General features: G+C 43.8%; 1 protein-coding gene across 1 annotated transcript in view; it reads left to right on the forward strand.

Annotated features, from left to right (window-relative positions):
- The window catches only part of CYP20A1 (cytochrome P450 family 20 subfamily A member 1), a 275234-nt gene extending 262937 nt beyond the window's left edge, over window positions 1-12297 (forward strand). Inside the window, exon 13 of the mRNA XM_086955289.1 lies at window positions 11846-12297. Coding sequence (XP_086811415.1) covers window positions 11846-11996 — 151 coding nt within the window. The 3' untranslated portion in view covers window positions 11997-12297. The remainder of the gene's footprint in view (window positions 1-11845) is intronic.
- The last annotated feature ends 743 nt before the right edge of the window (window positions 12298-13040 follow it).

A 13040-nucleotide genomic window follows, 5' to 3' on the forward strand; every position in this document is an offset into this window, starting at 1 on the left:
GGATAAGAAATGCGTTACTTACCTGTAACTGCAGTTATCCAGTATTGGTGTCTTTCATAGATTCACATGCAACCCTCCCACCTCCCCTGGAAGGTCTCACCTCTCTCTCTCTAACATGTATTACGCCTACCTAGCTTGGTGCGCACGAAAATCTGAGAGACTGAGGCTCCTGACAGGAAGGTTCTAGAGGGAGGCGGTAGCTGATTGGCTACCTTCTGGAATTTGGTCCTTTTTACAAAAGGACAAAAGGACATAGATAGGCTACTAAGGCAAGGCCCTTAGGCCTACTTTTCTCTATGTATGTCTATAGGGCATTACTTTTCTATGTACCGGGGACTCCCGTCTCGACGACGGGGAATGATTCAGGCATGTGAATCTATGAAAGACACCAATACTGAATAACTGCAGTTACAAGTAAGTAACGCATTTCTTCCTTGTGTGCCTTGAAAGCGTCTGGTGCAGATCCAGTAATGGCTTTTGATGTGAGACTTTCTCTTGCAAATGCAGCTGTATACAATAGCTAGTATGCGATGCACTGCATTAGCAAGGGCCGGACATAGAGTTCTGATCTAGCATGAATTATGTCTTTTTACATTAAAGCCACTAAGCATGTGGGACCTCTCAAAATAGATGTATACTGAGGTTGCTGTGTTTTGGGGTGTTCACTGTTCCTGATAACCTGATTTTCATGGACGTGCACATCTGTCAGCTACTGTGGCAACATTTGGTGTTGTGAGCTTAATACACAAACTGGAAACAGTCTGATGCACAAATGCATCTACCCACTAACCGATTTTCCCACCTGCTCACCCTATCGTTCATCCATCCGTTCATTCATTTACTCACCCATTAATCCACTCACTGCCTTATCCATCTGTTCACTCATATACCGACTCACTCACTCATACACCTAAACATCTGGCCACCACATCCACACCCACCCACCCAATAGCTCACCCAGTCATTCACCCATCAATACTTCTTCACTCGACCCTCTGTTCAGTAATTTATCCATCCATCCACACACTTATTCATTCACCTCTCAATCATTCCATTTACTAGCCAGCTCTCACTCATAAATTCATTCAGTCATCCATGAATTCACCCACCCACTAACTTATGCACCGAATCATTTACCAATCTACACATTCAGACATGCTCGTAAACTCAAGCATCAATCAACAAACACACAACTCTTCAGTCAGCAGTACTTCATCCATCCGATAAATCCCCTATTCACACGTACACAAATTAACCCTTCAAATAACTGACTCCTCTATTTTGCCATCCATTTACCCACCCACTCAGTCACTCATTTACCAATCTTCACAAACAGACATATATATAATTTCACCATCAATAAACCAGCACGTTAACACAACACCTGGGCCAGGCACATCACATCACTTCACACACTACAAGATCTGCTATCCACATGCTCACCATTTTGCCCTACAATATATCACTCATTCATTCTTTCACTCACTCATTCACTCACACACTCACTCACAAATTCATCCGTTTATTCACATACACATCTGTCTATCCACTAGCACGGCAATGCACTCACTCATCAATGCACTTGTTGACCATGTCCTGAATTACGTTGACTCTTACATATTCAGCTACCCACTCATCCATCCATACTCCTCCATCCCCCTATTTCCCTGTACATCCACCAATTAACACATCCTCACAACCTCACCCACATTCACCAATCAATAACCAAACTAACAATTAAACAAAGCACTTAAAATATGGTCTCCAGAAGTTGTGGTGATACGCCAAAAAGGCCCCCAAAATCTTGAGATATTCTAGAAGTAGCCCATAGAACTGAAGGCAGTACTTCAGGGTAGCCCTCAAAACTGGATGCAAAATGCTAGAGGCGGCCCCCAGAACTGAACACAAAACGTCACAGGTGATATTCAAATCTGGTCATCATACCACCAGAGCCACTCTCCAGAAGTAGACCTATTACTCTGGATGTTGGTTCCTGAAGTGTCCTAAGGAAGGGATTGGTCATTGCATAGTTATCCAACTACTGATCTATAAGTCCAAAAGCTGCCACAATGAACACACTAAGATTTGGGCCTATTGGCAAGAAGTCAGAGGGATTACCGTGGGGGATGGGGAGCCACCAAGTACTGGGGAATGGTGGCTGTGTGTGTGTGTGTGTGTGTGTGTGTGTGTGTGTGTGTGTCTCTGTGTCGATAGCTTTTTTGTAGGTGGCTCTATGTGTAGGTGGTCTGTCTGTGTGAGGGTGGCTCTGTGTGGGTGGCTCTGTATGTGTGTGTGGGTGGCTTTGTGTGTGTGACTCTGTGTGGGTGTAAATGCAATAGGTCATGCATTTGCGAGAGATTAAGCGATTAAGCTATTGGCATTGTCATGTCATTGTCATGAGCAATGCCAATAGCTCTACCTTTTAATAATGCCGAGACCATTGCATTGTAAATGCTTGTTTAGAGCAGAAGTAAGGGTCACTTATTAGCATTTAGTTATACATTGGATTTCAGTCATTCTCCCAGTTTATTCGAGAATGTTAAATTGTCACATTGTATAGCATTGACCCTGGTCAGTTGGAATGTCCTTGGTTAGGTACAGTGAGAGACAGTCTCCGGGAAGGCTCTCTGGTTATTAGTGTGAAATTCGCAATTCTTTAGAACTTGAAACAGTGCAAAATGGTGGGTAGTTTAAACACAATATAAATTAGTGTAAGCTCGGCTCGTTTGCTTTAATGTGAAAAGAGGGAAAAAACAACTCCCAAAAGGGCATTTCCTATCAAAATCGCTTTTGAGCCATTTTCTGCAGAAGTGCACATGCTGCCTCTGTAATATCAGCATGTGCTTGCGCCTATATGTGCTTACGCCTACACCATCAGACTACATACACACGCACAAACATATAGTAGGTGTGTGTGTCTATTTATTTTGTTTTTACTTCTACAAAGAGAGCCTTCTGTACTCTACAAGCTGCGCAATAAATATTTAAACACCCTCGGGAATTCCTGCTGCAGGAAGAAAAGATTTAATTTAGTAAAGAACACCTCCCACTTCACCCTGTAGGTACAGTTCAGCGGCACTAGGGATGATTTCCCAGTGGCTGAGATTTAAATTGCGCCGCTGCCAAGTTCCTCCGGAGACCTTTTCAGAAACGGGCGATGATTGCAATCAGAAGAGGCAGCGGTCGTACCATAGTGTGTCTGCAGCATCGCACATGCTTTCGGGAAGTCTGTTTTTTGTTTGATTACAACTGAACTCGGAATAGTTGTTTAAAAATCTGCTTCTGAAGGAGGGGGCGCATCCGCTAATGAAGGGCTCCAGTCAGGGCCGGTCCTAGAACTTCTGGGCCCCCGGGCGAAAGAGAAGAGAAGATGTGAGGCCCCTCTAATTTGCATGTATCTTCCAGTCGTAGCTGGCATGACTTGTGGGTGGAGGGTCTCGCAGGAGTTCGGAATGGGGGGAGAACAGCAAGCAGGTAGCCTCCCTCCCCTCCTCACCCATAAGCCAATCATAATGCTGCAATGGCAGCTTTGTGATTGATCAGGACGCCGACCAGCCAGGCGCCTATGGGAAGGCCATTTTCCCCATGTAGGCTGCATTGCAGCCTACATAGAGCCTACATACAGAAAGGCCAGAGTGTGCGAGACTGTTTTGGCCGAACAGTCAGTGCCCTTAGCAGTTTGCAAGGCAATCCTCACCTGCCCTAAAACAGACCCGCCCTCCCCCAACAAAACACTTCTGCTTTCTCGCAGTGCTAGAAGCAGAAACATAAAATGGTCGTTTTAGCATTTTGTGTTTTCTACTTTTGCGAGAAAGTAGTGGGGCGTTGCTCCTCCGCCCTAGTGAAGGAGCCGCCCTTGGTAACATCACAAGAAGATTCAACCCGCACAGCCTACCTTGTTTCCTACTAACAAAATCCAACCGCTGCAGGATTTCTACCAGATGAATCCCTTCACTCTTACCCATGATGGCCGCACATAATTGCTGGCTATAATTACAACTCAGGTTTCCTACCACACCAATCCCTTCACCCCTACACAAGATGGCCGCACATAATTACTGGCTTTATTAACAACGCAGCGCGCCCTTCTTTTGTTCCATTATGAGCCATCGCGCATGGAAGTCATCGGAGATTGATCCTACGCAAACGGAGGCATTCCTTCCTCCCGGAACTCGCAATACAGAATCACACCGGCGGCAAGAACCCGAGTACCCTTATCTACGGCGCCAATCTTTCAAATTACTTGAAGTCCCTTTGGAATTCCCCTTGCAATCACTGAAACTGCCAATTGAACAGGGTGGTTCCCCATCTGGATACTGAACCGCGGACACAGTTCCAGCGTTCTATACCATATCACAACAGATCCTCACGGTTTTACTCCTCCATCAGCTTAGGATTTGACCCTTGCTGCCCATCGGCATACACACCCCACAGCCACCCACACCTAAGACTTGCATAATTAATACTTAGCGCTTAGAGACCCCGGTGGTTATAACGCGCTATACAAATTAATTAAATAAATAAATAAATACTCAGGCAATGTAATTTTAGTCCTGATGATGATCCTTGTATCTTGATGTAAAGGATCGAAACGCCGTCGACAGTTTATGTAGTTATACACCAGCTTTCCATTGTGTTACTAAATGGTGTCTACTACTTAAGGATAGCTAGGTTATTTTTATTCTAGTTACCAGTGTCTCTTCCCCAATAATTTGCCTACAAATACTCTACCTTTCCTTATTTCCCTTGTGAATGTCTTACGTGTTTGTATATGTATTAGATACAGGACAGTATCCCACTGTATATTTGTGCACTTACATTCCCTTGAATTTCTTCATATTAATTAAATTAGTGCCCGGCTGGTCACTTTTTTCTTTATAGCGCACATTGTTGTCTATATTTATTCGGTTTTCTTGACTAAAATTATAAGTTAAGGACCACTATTGTCTTTAAAGAATCACACGAAGTGACATCATAGAAAGTGACATCGCAGGACTATTGATCTTATTTGGCATCCCTGAAGAGATCGAACGTGGATATCAGTAACATGGACAAAAAGATAAATATACAAATGAAATAAGTCCATCTACTTTAAAACTGTTAAATGGATTACATTTGTCTCATTAGATGGAAAAGCTAGGAGCAGGTCTCACAAAGATGGATATTATTTACTCCTCGTTAACAGATTGTTTCCAGATGAGTGCATGATACAATGTCCAGTTCTGCCTCATAAAGGGGAGAGATCCTGTTGAGGTAATGAGGGGCGGGATTATTCAAATATAAAATGACACAAGAGAAAACCTCTCACACCATGGATATAATTGCACATTTCAAAAGGCTCCCTTATCTTTCTGTACCATTATTGTGCTACCTTAGGATGACATTACGTAATTTGTTTTAACGTAAGTCCTCTCACCAGAATCCCACACTCCCATGCTAAGAGACGTAGGACAATCTTTTTTGTGTGTGCTCTTTACTCGCCAGAATTATGTTAAGTGCAAAAACACAACACATATAGTATAAAATTACAAGACACCATTGCAAACAAATAAAGATTGTACATAAACAAAAAAAGACTTAAAACAACCGAGACAACTGCTAAATCATACATTGACTTGAAGGTATGCTACAGATTCAAGGGGTTGTCAAATCAACGCTTTTGATTTGATGTTAGAACTGTAGGAAGTAGATGTGGCCAGATTTAGCACTGCTGGAGCCCTGTGCGATAATGTTGGTGTCCCCAATGACTTGCTCTGCCACGGATTCCCTCACTACCACCCTTTAACAGTGCTCCTCAAGTCTCCATAACTACACTCTCTCTCAGATGCATTTAATTTGATAAACAGCACCACTGATACCAGTTTAGAGTGTCAGAGAACTTTATATCACACATTACACAGATATAATCAATAATACGTGTGTAAATCTCAATAGGTAATTTTACATAAGTCAAAGGACTAGGAGCCACATGACAATCCTACTAGTAGGCAGTATAGTTTAATAGTGATTGATCTGGAGAAACACAAACTCTGAATTTAGAACGTAATACCATGGTTGGAAGTTCTCTTTAATAACCAGAATTGATTTCTGTTCAAGTGAACCCTTTTCACAACATTATGTTAAACAAAGACTGGGGAAAAAAACATAACAATGTAAATTATACCTTGCAGTTGGCATACAGCTCTTAGATGACAGTTAATAGCTCATTGTTCTATGTTAGGATTTTGACTTAAAAACTACAAGTACCAATAGGATCTCTCTGACAAAAGCAGTAATCCACTGGCCTATTTACATTATGTGGACTTAGTGTTCTGCATGGTACATGTTCTTTGCAGCGAGCACATTAACCCTCTGCGCTACCTTTCCATGAGTCAAAACTTCCACTTGACAAACCTCCACCTCTCTCTAGGAAGAACATTGATCACCGGAGTTTCATGACATTTTTATTGTTGCCGAAAATTCCTGGAGGCCAGGAAGGAGGCAGCAAGTGCTTTTAGAAACATAATATACTCGCAAACATGACCCAAAGTCAGCGCTCAGTGCTATCTCACCGTTTGCACTGCCATAGAGCCTCCCTGCTCAAGGGTCCTGTGACCTCAATGACAGAGTCACTGTTGCTCTATGGTGTGCTGCTTCGTAGGCCTGCCCAAAAGACTTGCGGTGGACTTCAATAGGGATTGTGGTGGACAGGCCTTCAAGGTTAACCCACACATGCCACTGCTAGGGTTCACCTGCTGGTGCTAAGACACCATGACTTCTAAGGTCTTGTGGTGCCTTCTTAGGTCTAGCATGGGATGGAGCTCTCTCAGGAGAGTGGTCTGGTGGACTGGTCATAAAGGCTGAACCTGGTTCCCCAGTTCCAAATTCGGCAGCTCTGACCGTAGTGCCACATCCTCTCCCCACTGAACACCATACTACCCCACTGAGAGAAACTCGCACTGCCTTCAACTACAACCCAATTGTGCCCCGCTACAAACACCTAGAGGCGACTCATTTCAAATTTACGCACTAGACAAGAGCAATATGCTGCCTAAAAAAAAGTGACAACATTCTGGAAAAAGCAAACACTCATAAGGAATGTAAGATTAATTAAAGCATGTGAAATGTAAGCAGGAACAACATGGTTACCTTAACGCTTTTGCACTTATTCAGAAATGAATGAGTGCTTTTGCATTAAATGTTAAGGCCATGGCTACAGGGCCAGAACGGACCTGCTTCAATGCCCATTGATTATATCCTTACAAAATGAAAGCAATATGGTTTAAAAAGACCACATTTGTGAATACAGAGCAGCGGTATGCACTTTATTTTCCAGTCCGCCCATCGAGCAGGTATTGCAGTACATCCAGAAATGGTGCACTTCCCCACCCGGGGAAAACAATGCTGTTTAGAGAAAGACAAGAAAACAAAAGTAGTGCTTCACTGGTAAACTCTGTGTAGTGGCACTAATGTGTTTTGGGTGTGAATAAAATCAATTTGGCCCCTTTTCGACCCACTCTGTCTTGCTTTAGTTATTTTTTACATTTTGAATTTTTTATTTCTCTCTTTCCCAAAGCTGCACTTTGGAAGTGAAAAAATTCACAAAAAAAGATGACCTTTCCAGCAAAAAAAGTTTTTCTTTTTTGGATTCATTTCACTGGGGAACAAATATAGGAAAGGAAAAGAAAGGGGGAGTAGTGGCTACAAGGCTCTGGGAAGGGGGCCCCCCACACCCTGACCTTGCAGATTTCTATAGTGCTTAGAGGCCCAGGGAAAGGGAGCCCCACGCCTGGACCTTGCAGCTTGCTCTAGTGCTTCGAGGCCCTGGGAAAGGGGGCCCCCTCCCCTGGGCCTTCGAAGTAGTAACAAGGCCTTTCTTAAAACACTGCCCCAGCACCAGTTGTTCTGGCAGCTCCCTCCTCCCCTCACCCACTGCTCCTTACCGGTGTCCGGCTGGTGCTGGAAACAAAGGGGCCTTCTGTCACCTAGCAACAAAATGCAGACAGGGAATGGCCGGTACTTAAGAGAGGTGTTGCCTCGCCCCTGACACTCTGAGCCCTAATTGCTGGCCCTGCCGCTTTGACTTCCCCACTCTGTTTGTTCCTCCACCCCACCCCTGCATCCCCAGGAATGCCACCACGCGGTCACACCAGAAATATCTGATGTGTATTGTAATTGTGTGGGGAGGGGGCCCTGGTGGAGCAGGGGGCCAATCTGTGAAAGTGTTTCATTTCACAGTGAAGGGGGGGCCCCCCTGCCTCTCACCTGAGCGCAAGGCCCTGGGCAGCAGCCCATACTGCGCATGCCTAGTGCTGGCCCTGGCTCCAGTCTCTCCTCGGGGTGCTGTGGGCACAGGGGTGGATGCCAGATTCACTGCTCCTGCGAGACTGGATAGCTCTTGCGCTGCTTTTATCTTAACGCTTTCAGGATGTCTCCTAATATTTCTTTCTATGTTAGTTCATGCAGTGGTAACTTAAAATGGTTGGTTTATTTATTTTATTTTATTTTATTTAATGTGGATTTATATAGCGCGAACATTACCTGAAGGTGTCAGAGCGCTTGACATAAGAACCAGTTGCGATACATAAGGATTTAGGATTACATGTGTTACATAAAAAATACAAACAGAAAAAATTGCAAATTTACAATATGTAAAGTCACACAAGGAAGATATACAAACAGAAAGAAAGATTGCAAATGTACAAGTAGTAGAGTCACTCAAGGAAGAGATACAAATGGATAAACTCTAAGAGTCACATAGGAATGGTAGTGAGTAAAAGGTCTACTACATATATTAGTGGTTAGAGTTATCTCTATATACATATATATACAAATAGTAGATTTTCTCAGGATTCCATTTTACCAGTGATTTGGCTTTGACAAGTATATATCACATATTTACAGAGTGAAAAGAGAAGTAAAAAGAAAAATATAAAAAGAAAAAGACCCAGGTTGTGGGCATCGATGGAAACCATCTCAAAATGGCAAGATGCACCCAGGTCAGGACCCAAAAAAACAAGGGGAGCAGAGTGCCATTAGATGGGGTCGGAGGGGGGACGTAGTCACAGCACCAAGGGACTGTGGGAGAATGTCTGCTGTTTCGCAAGATGGTGTCTCAGCATTCCATTTGGAAAAAGGCAGTAATGAAATTTAGGCGTTTATTAATTTAGCGAGCTAAGAAGTTTCAAACCTGCAGTGTTAATCTGGCGGGAGTGGCATGTAACCTTCGGGCTCTTGAAATTAAATATGTGATGTGAATAAACATCCGCCGTACTGTGCTATGTTTCATGCGGAATCCATGCTGAGCTCTACCTACGGCCAAGCCCCACAGCACAAATGTGAAGGGCTCCTTCCTGCGCGGTTGTATACAGTGGTTGAAGTGCTTTTTAAAACAAACAAAAAAAGTATGGGAACTGTGATGCTCGATGCAAGGGGATTTGGGTGAGTGAGCGTAAACAACTAAATATTCTGTAACTTTTTTCTGTCTTTCACCTTCAGGTAACTACATATAAAAGAAAACACAATTTCAATGAAAATGAAATGCAAGTGATGTTAACCGGTGGGAAACAGTAGCAGCTGGCACAGCTCGCTTGTGGCGGGGGACACAATGTCATTTTTTTTTTTTAAATAAACACCATGCCGCCGGCTCCCGCACAGCCAGGCTCCCCTGACCAATCACAATGCTACAAATCATCATTGTGATTGGTCTGAGCTTCCTGATTAGATGCTCAGCCAGGGAATGGGGGCCTTGGCATGTTCTCCACGCAGGCTGTAATGCAGCCTGCGTGGAGAACAGGAATATTGCGCATCAGTCGCAGGCGGTAATTCTCGCGGGTATGGGTGCAGGAGGGGGTCGTGCTTTTGGGGGACGCGCTGGGAGGGGGGGGGGTTTAATTTAAAATTAAAATAAAGTGAAAAAAAAGTTAACTTACATATGCTGGCCCGGCCCTGCGTCGTGTCTGCTCCTCTCCTGGAAGCAGGAATCCTCCCTCCCTCCTTTAATCCAATCACAATGCTGCAATGGCAGCATTGTGATTGGTCAGGACACTGACCACCCAGGTGTCATTGGGGAGGCTATATTCTTCATGTAGGGAGAAAAGGCAGAGTGTGTATGACTGGTTTGGTTAGTCCAAGGGGGCCGACTAAACAGTCAGGGCCCTCAACAGTGGGCAAGCCACTCCTCCCCTGGCCTAGAGCAGGACCGCCCACCTGCTGCCCCCAACCACACCCTTCTGCTTTCTTGCAGTGCGAGAGGCAGAAACATAAAATGGTATTTGTAATGCCATTTTATGTTTCTGCTTCTCGCACTGCTAAAAAGCAGTGGGGTGGCGCTCCTCCGCCCTCATGGAGGAGCCGCCCCTGGTGCGCATGACTGTTAAGCCAGTCCGAGAGGACCGGCCAATCAGTTGTGTGTACTTAGTAGGCAAACCACTCCTCTCCGGCTCCCAGAGCAGCCCTGCCCACAAAGCAGCAAAGAAACATAAAATTATAATAATTCAAAGTTATTAGCGTTTTATGTTTGATTTATTTGCTCTGCTTAAAAGCAGTAGACGCTCCTCTGCCATAGGAGCAGCCTGGTGGGAAATGCACTGTCCAACATTGTGACACCTCTTTTAGTTAATGCACTTCATCAGAGCGCTACAGAATTGAACTCTGGTTGGTACAGTGAAGTATAGTGACTTGTGTATGTCTGTGACAAGAAGCACTGTGAACATGTAAGTTATTATTTAAACTTGCTTTACACACAGTATAAGAGAGGCTTCTACAAAGTTTGAAAAAGTATTAAGATAAAGTACTTCCAAAATATAGAGTTTAGTAATATCCAGACTATATTTAGTGCAATTATGTTTTTACAACTGTCATTTAAAAGCACACAATTCGCAGGGAAACTGATAGCTCCCGGACATCTCTCAAAAAGAATAAATGTGTGTCATCAGGAAGCTTCAAGTGATTCCGCAGATTAAAGCCAATACCGGCTTCCATGAATCCTTTACATTTGCAGATTGGCCAGTTGTGCATGTTGACTTTTCTTTCAGGGATGCAGGCACCATGGAGAGAAGGATTGTTTAGCAGTCTACACCTCCTTCGGTGACACATTTCAAGAAAGACTCCCTCTCGTCCACTTCAGTTGAAGCATTTCAACCGTTAGAATTAACCGTCCCAGGGCCGTTGTTTTTTCCGCTCAAAGTAGGGGAACTGTTTTTCTAAAATGAAAAAGTATGGGCACATCGTGCCCCTTCGATTTACAGTCCCCCCTGCCCCCCACTTCGACCACTGGTTGATTGTGTGATTGTATGTACAGGTACTAGGATTAATGTAGAGTGAACTTGGCTACAAATAAACGGAGTCCAGCAAAGAACCCCCTTCCCCCCACACACCCCCAAAGTCAAACTAACAGCCAACATTGTGGCTATACAGACTCCACTTGAGGAACAAACACTCTTTTTATCTTCGGTGATTCCATGCAAAAGCTCCCAGTATTGGCTTGACTTACAGGAAATGTGATCTTAAACAGGGTGTCTTCAGCGAGCTATACGTTTGTAAGATGGGTAACCGCCACATACGTGTTCCCCTGTGAAAACCTGCTACTCTGATCATATTCATAAAATTTGTCAATTCAGGGGTGAAATCCCATTGAAAAAGGGTTCTGACTCGGGTTCTGCGATATTTGGGCTTTCTTGGGCCAGCATTCTTCCATGCAACAGATAAAGTCTTGGAGGTGAAAAAGTTGGATCTGTTAAATCTGTTGTGTCTGACGGAACTGAGTCGTTAATGTAATTCACATTTACTTCAAAATTATAAGCTGTGTCCCCGTCCCGCAAACAGATTATTTGTACTTCTTTTTTTTTCCTCCATTCACCTCTAGGTTTGCATACGTTGTGGCAACAGTGTTGTTGAGCGTGCTGGTGAGAAAACTGCGCTTACACCCAGTGCCAGGGCAGGTCATCGAGACGCGGTATGAACTAGTGACATCGCCAAAGGAGGAGGCTTGGATCACTGTTTCCAAAAGAAGCTAAGAACAAGCAGCTCCATCCAGCAAGTGCCTACATTTCGAAAAGTACTACTTCATGCCAAGTGAAGTTCTGAAGCACTCAGGGCTCTACTTTGAAAAGTCAATGGGGAAAAAGATGGTGGCCAGCAGCTCCGGTGATGGGCTTTGCCACCTGCAATCACTTCTTCCTGGGTCACAAATAGACAAATGAAATTGACAGAGTACACCTCTAACCCCAATTAATGTCAAACTTGAATCCCCTTTTACAATATAAAATTCACTTTCATAGAAAAGGTTTTTTATCACATTAAAAGTGGAGAAAATCACGGTGTGTCCAATTCATTATTCGGTGATATTAAAATGAAGTTTTTTTGTGTATGGCTGATTTGTCATCTTTTTTAACTGATCCAAACTCTCTTACTTGCACACTCTTGCCCTTTGTCTGGGAATAGCAATCGCTTTATTCACTGCTTAAGGTATTAGTGATGATAAAAGGCTTTCTTAAATGTATGCTTCGTGGTCCAAGAAAGGATTTGCAGCATTGCCATCTGTCAAGAAAAAGTGAAGCTCTTGCGAAAGAAGCAACAGCTGCTTGACGCACAGAGGGCTGACTTTAGTGTCAATAAGAATTATATTCTTGTTTATATTGTCAATTCATATATATTGCTTGGGTTCTTTTTTAACATGGGATTGGAAACCCATAATTAAAAGCTTGAATGACATTTTTAGAATGTTCTCTCTTCATATGTTCCTGCAGTGCGGTAAAACTAATTATCTTGTACCCAAAATGTCTGACGAACATTCTGGGATATTTTTGTGAAAACATTTTGTTGTCACCTGTGTTGTATTTATCGGGTTTCTTACTCCCTAGCTGCTCAGCCAGTGTGAATGTGATGCATGGAATGTTGGTGTGAGTCTTGAATGGAATGTTTGTGTGCCTGGATGCTTGAGTGTGTCAGTTGGAGTGTGGGCTGAGCAGCAGGCAGACTGCTCCTGGTGGGGCTGCATCTCTACAACTCTACTCCCTTTAACTGATCTTAACACCTTAGCTGCTGCGCAATTCCCTCCC

Source organism: Lissotriton vulgaris, chromosome 2_1 (genome assembly GCF_964263255.1).
Source record: "Lissotriton vulgaris chromosome 2_1, aLisVul1.2, whole genome shotgun sequence".
In the NCBI taxonomy this organism is placed as follows: domain Eukaryota; kingdom Metazoa; phylum Chordata; class Amphibia; order Caudata; family Salamandridae; genus Lissotriton; species Lissotriton vulgaris.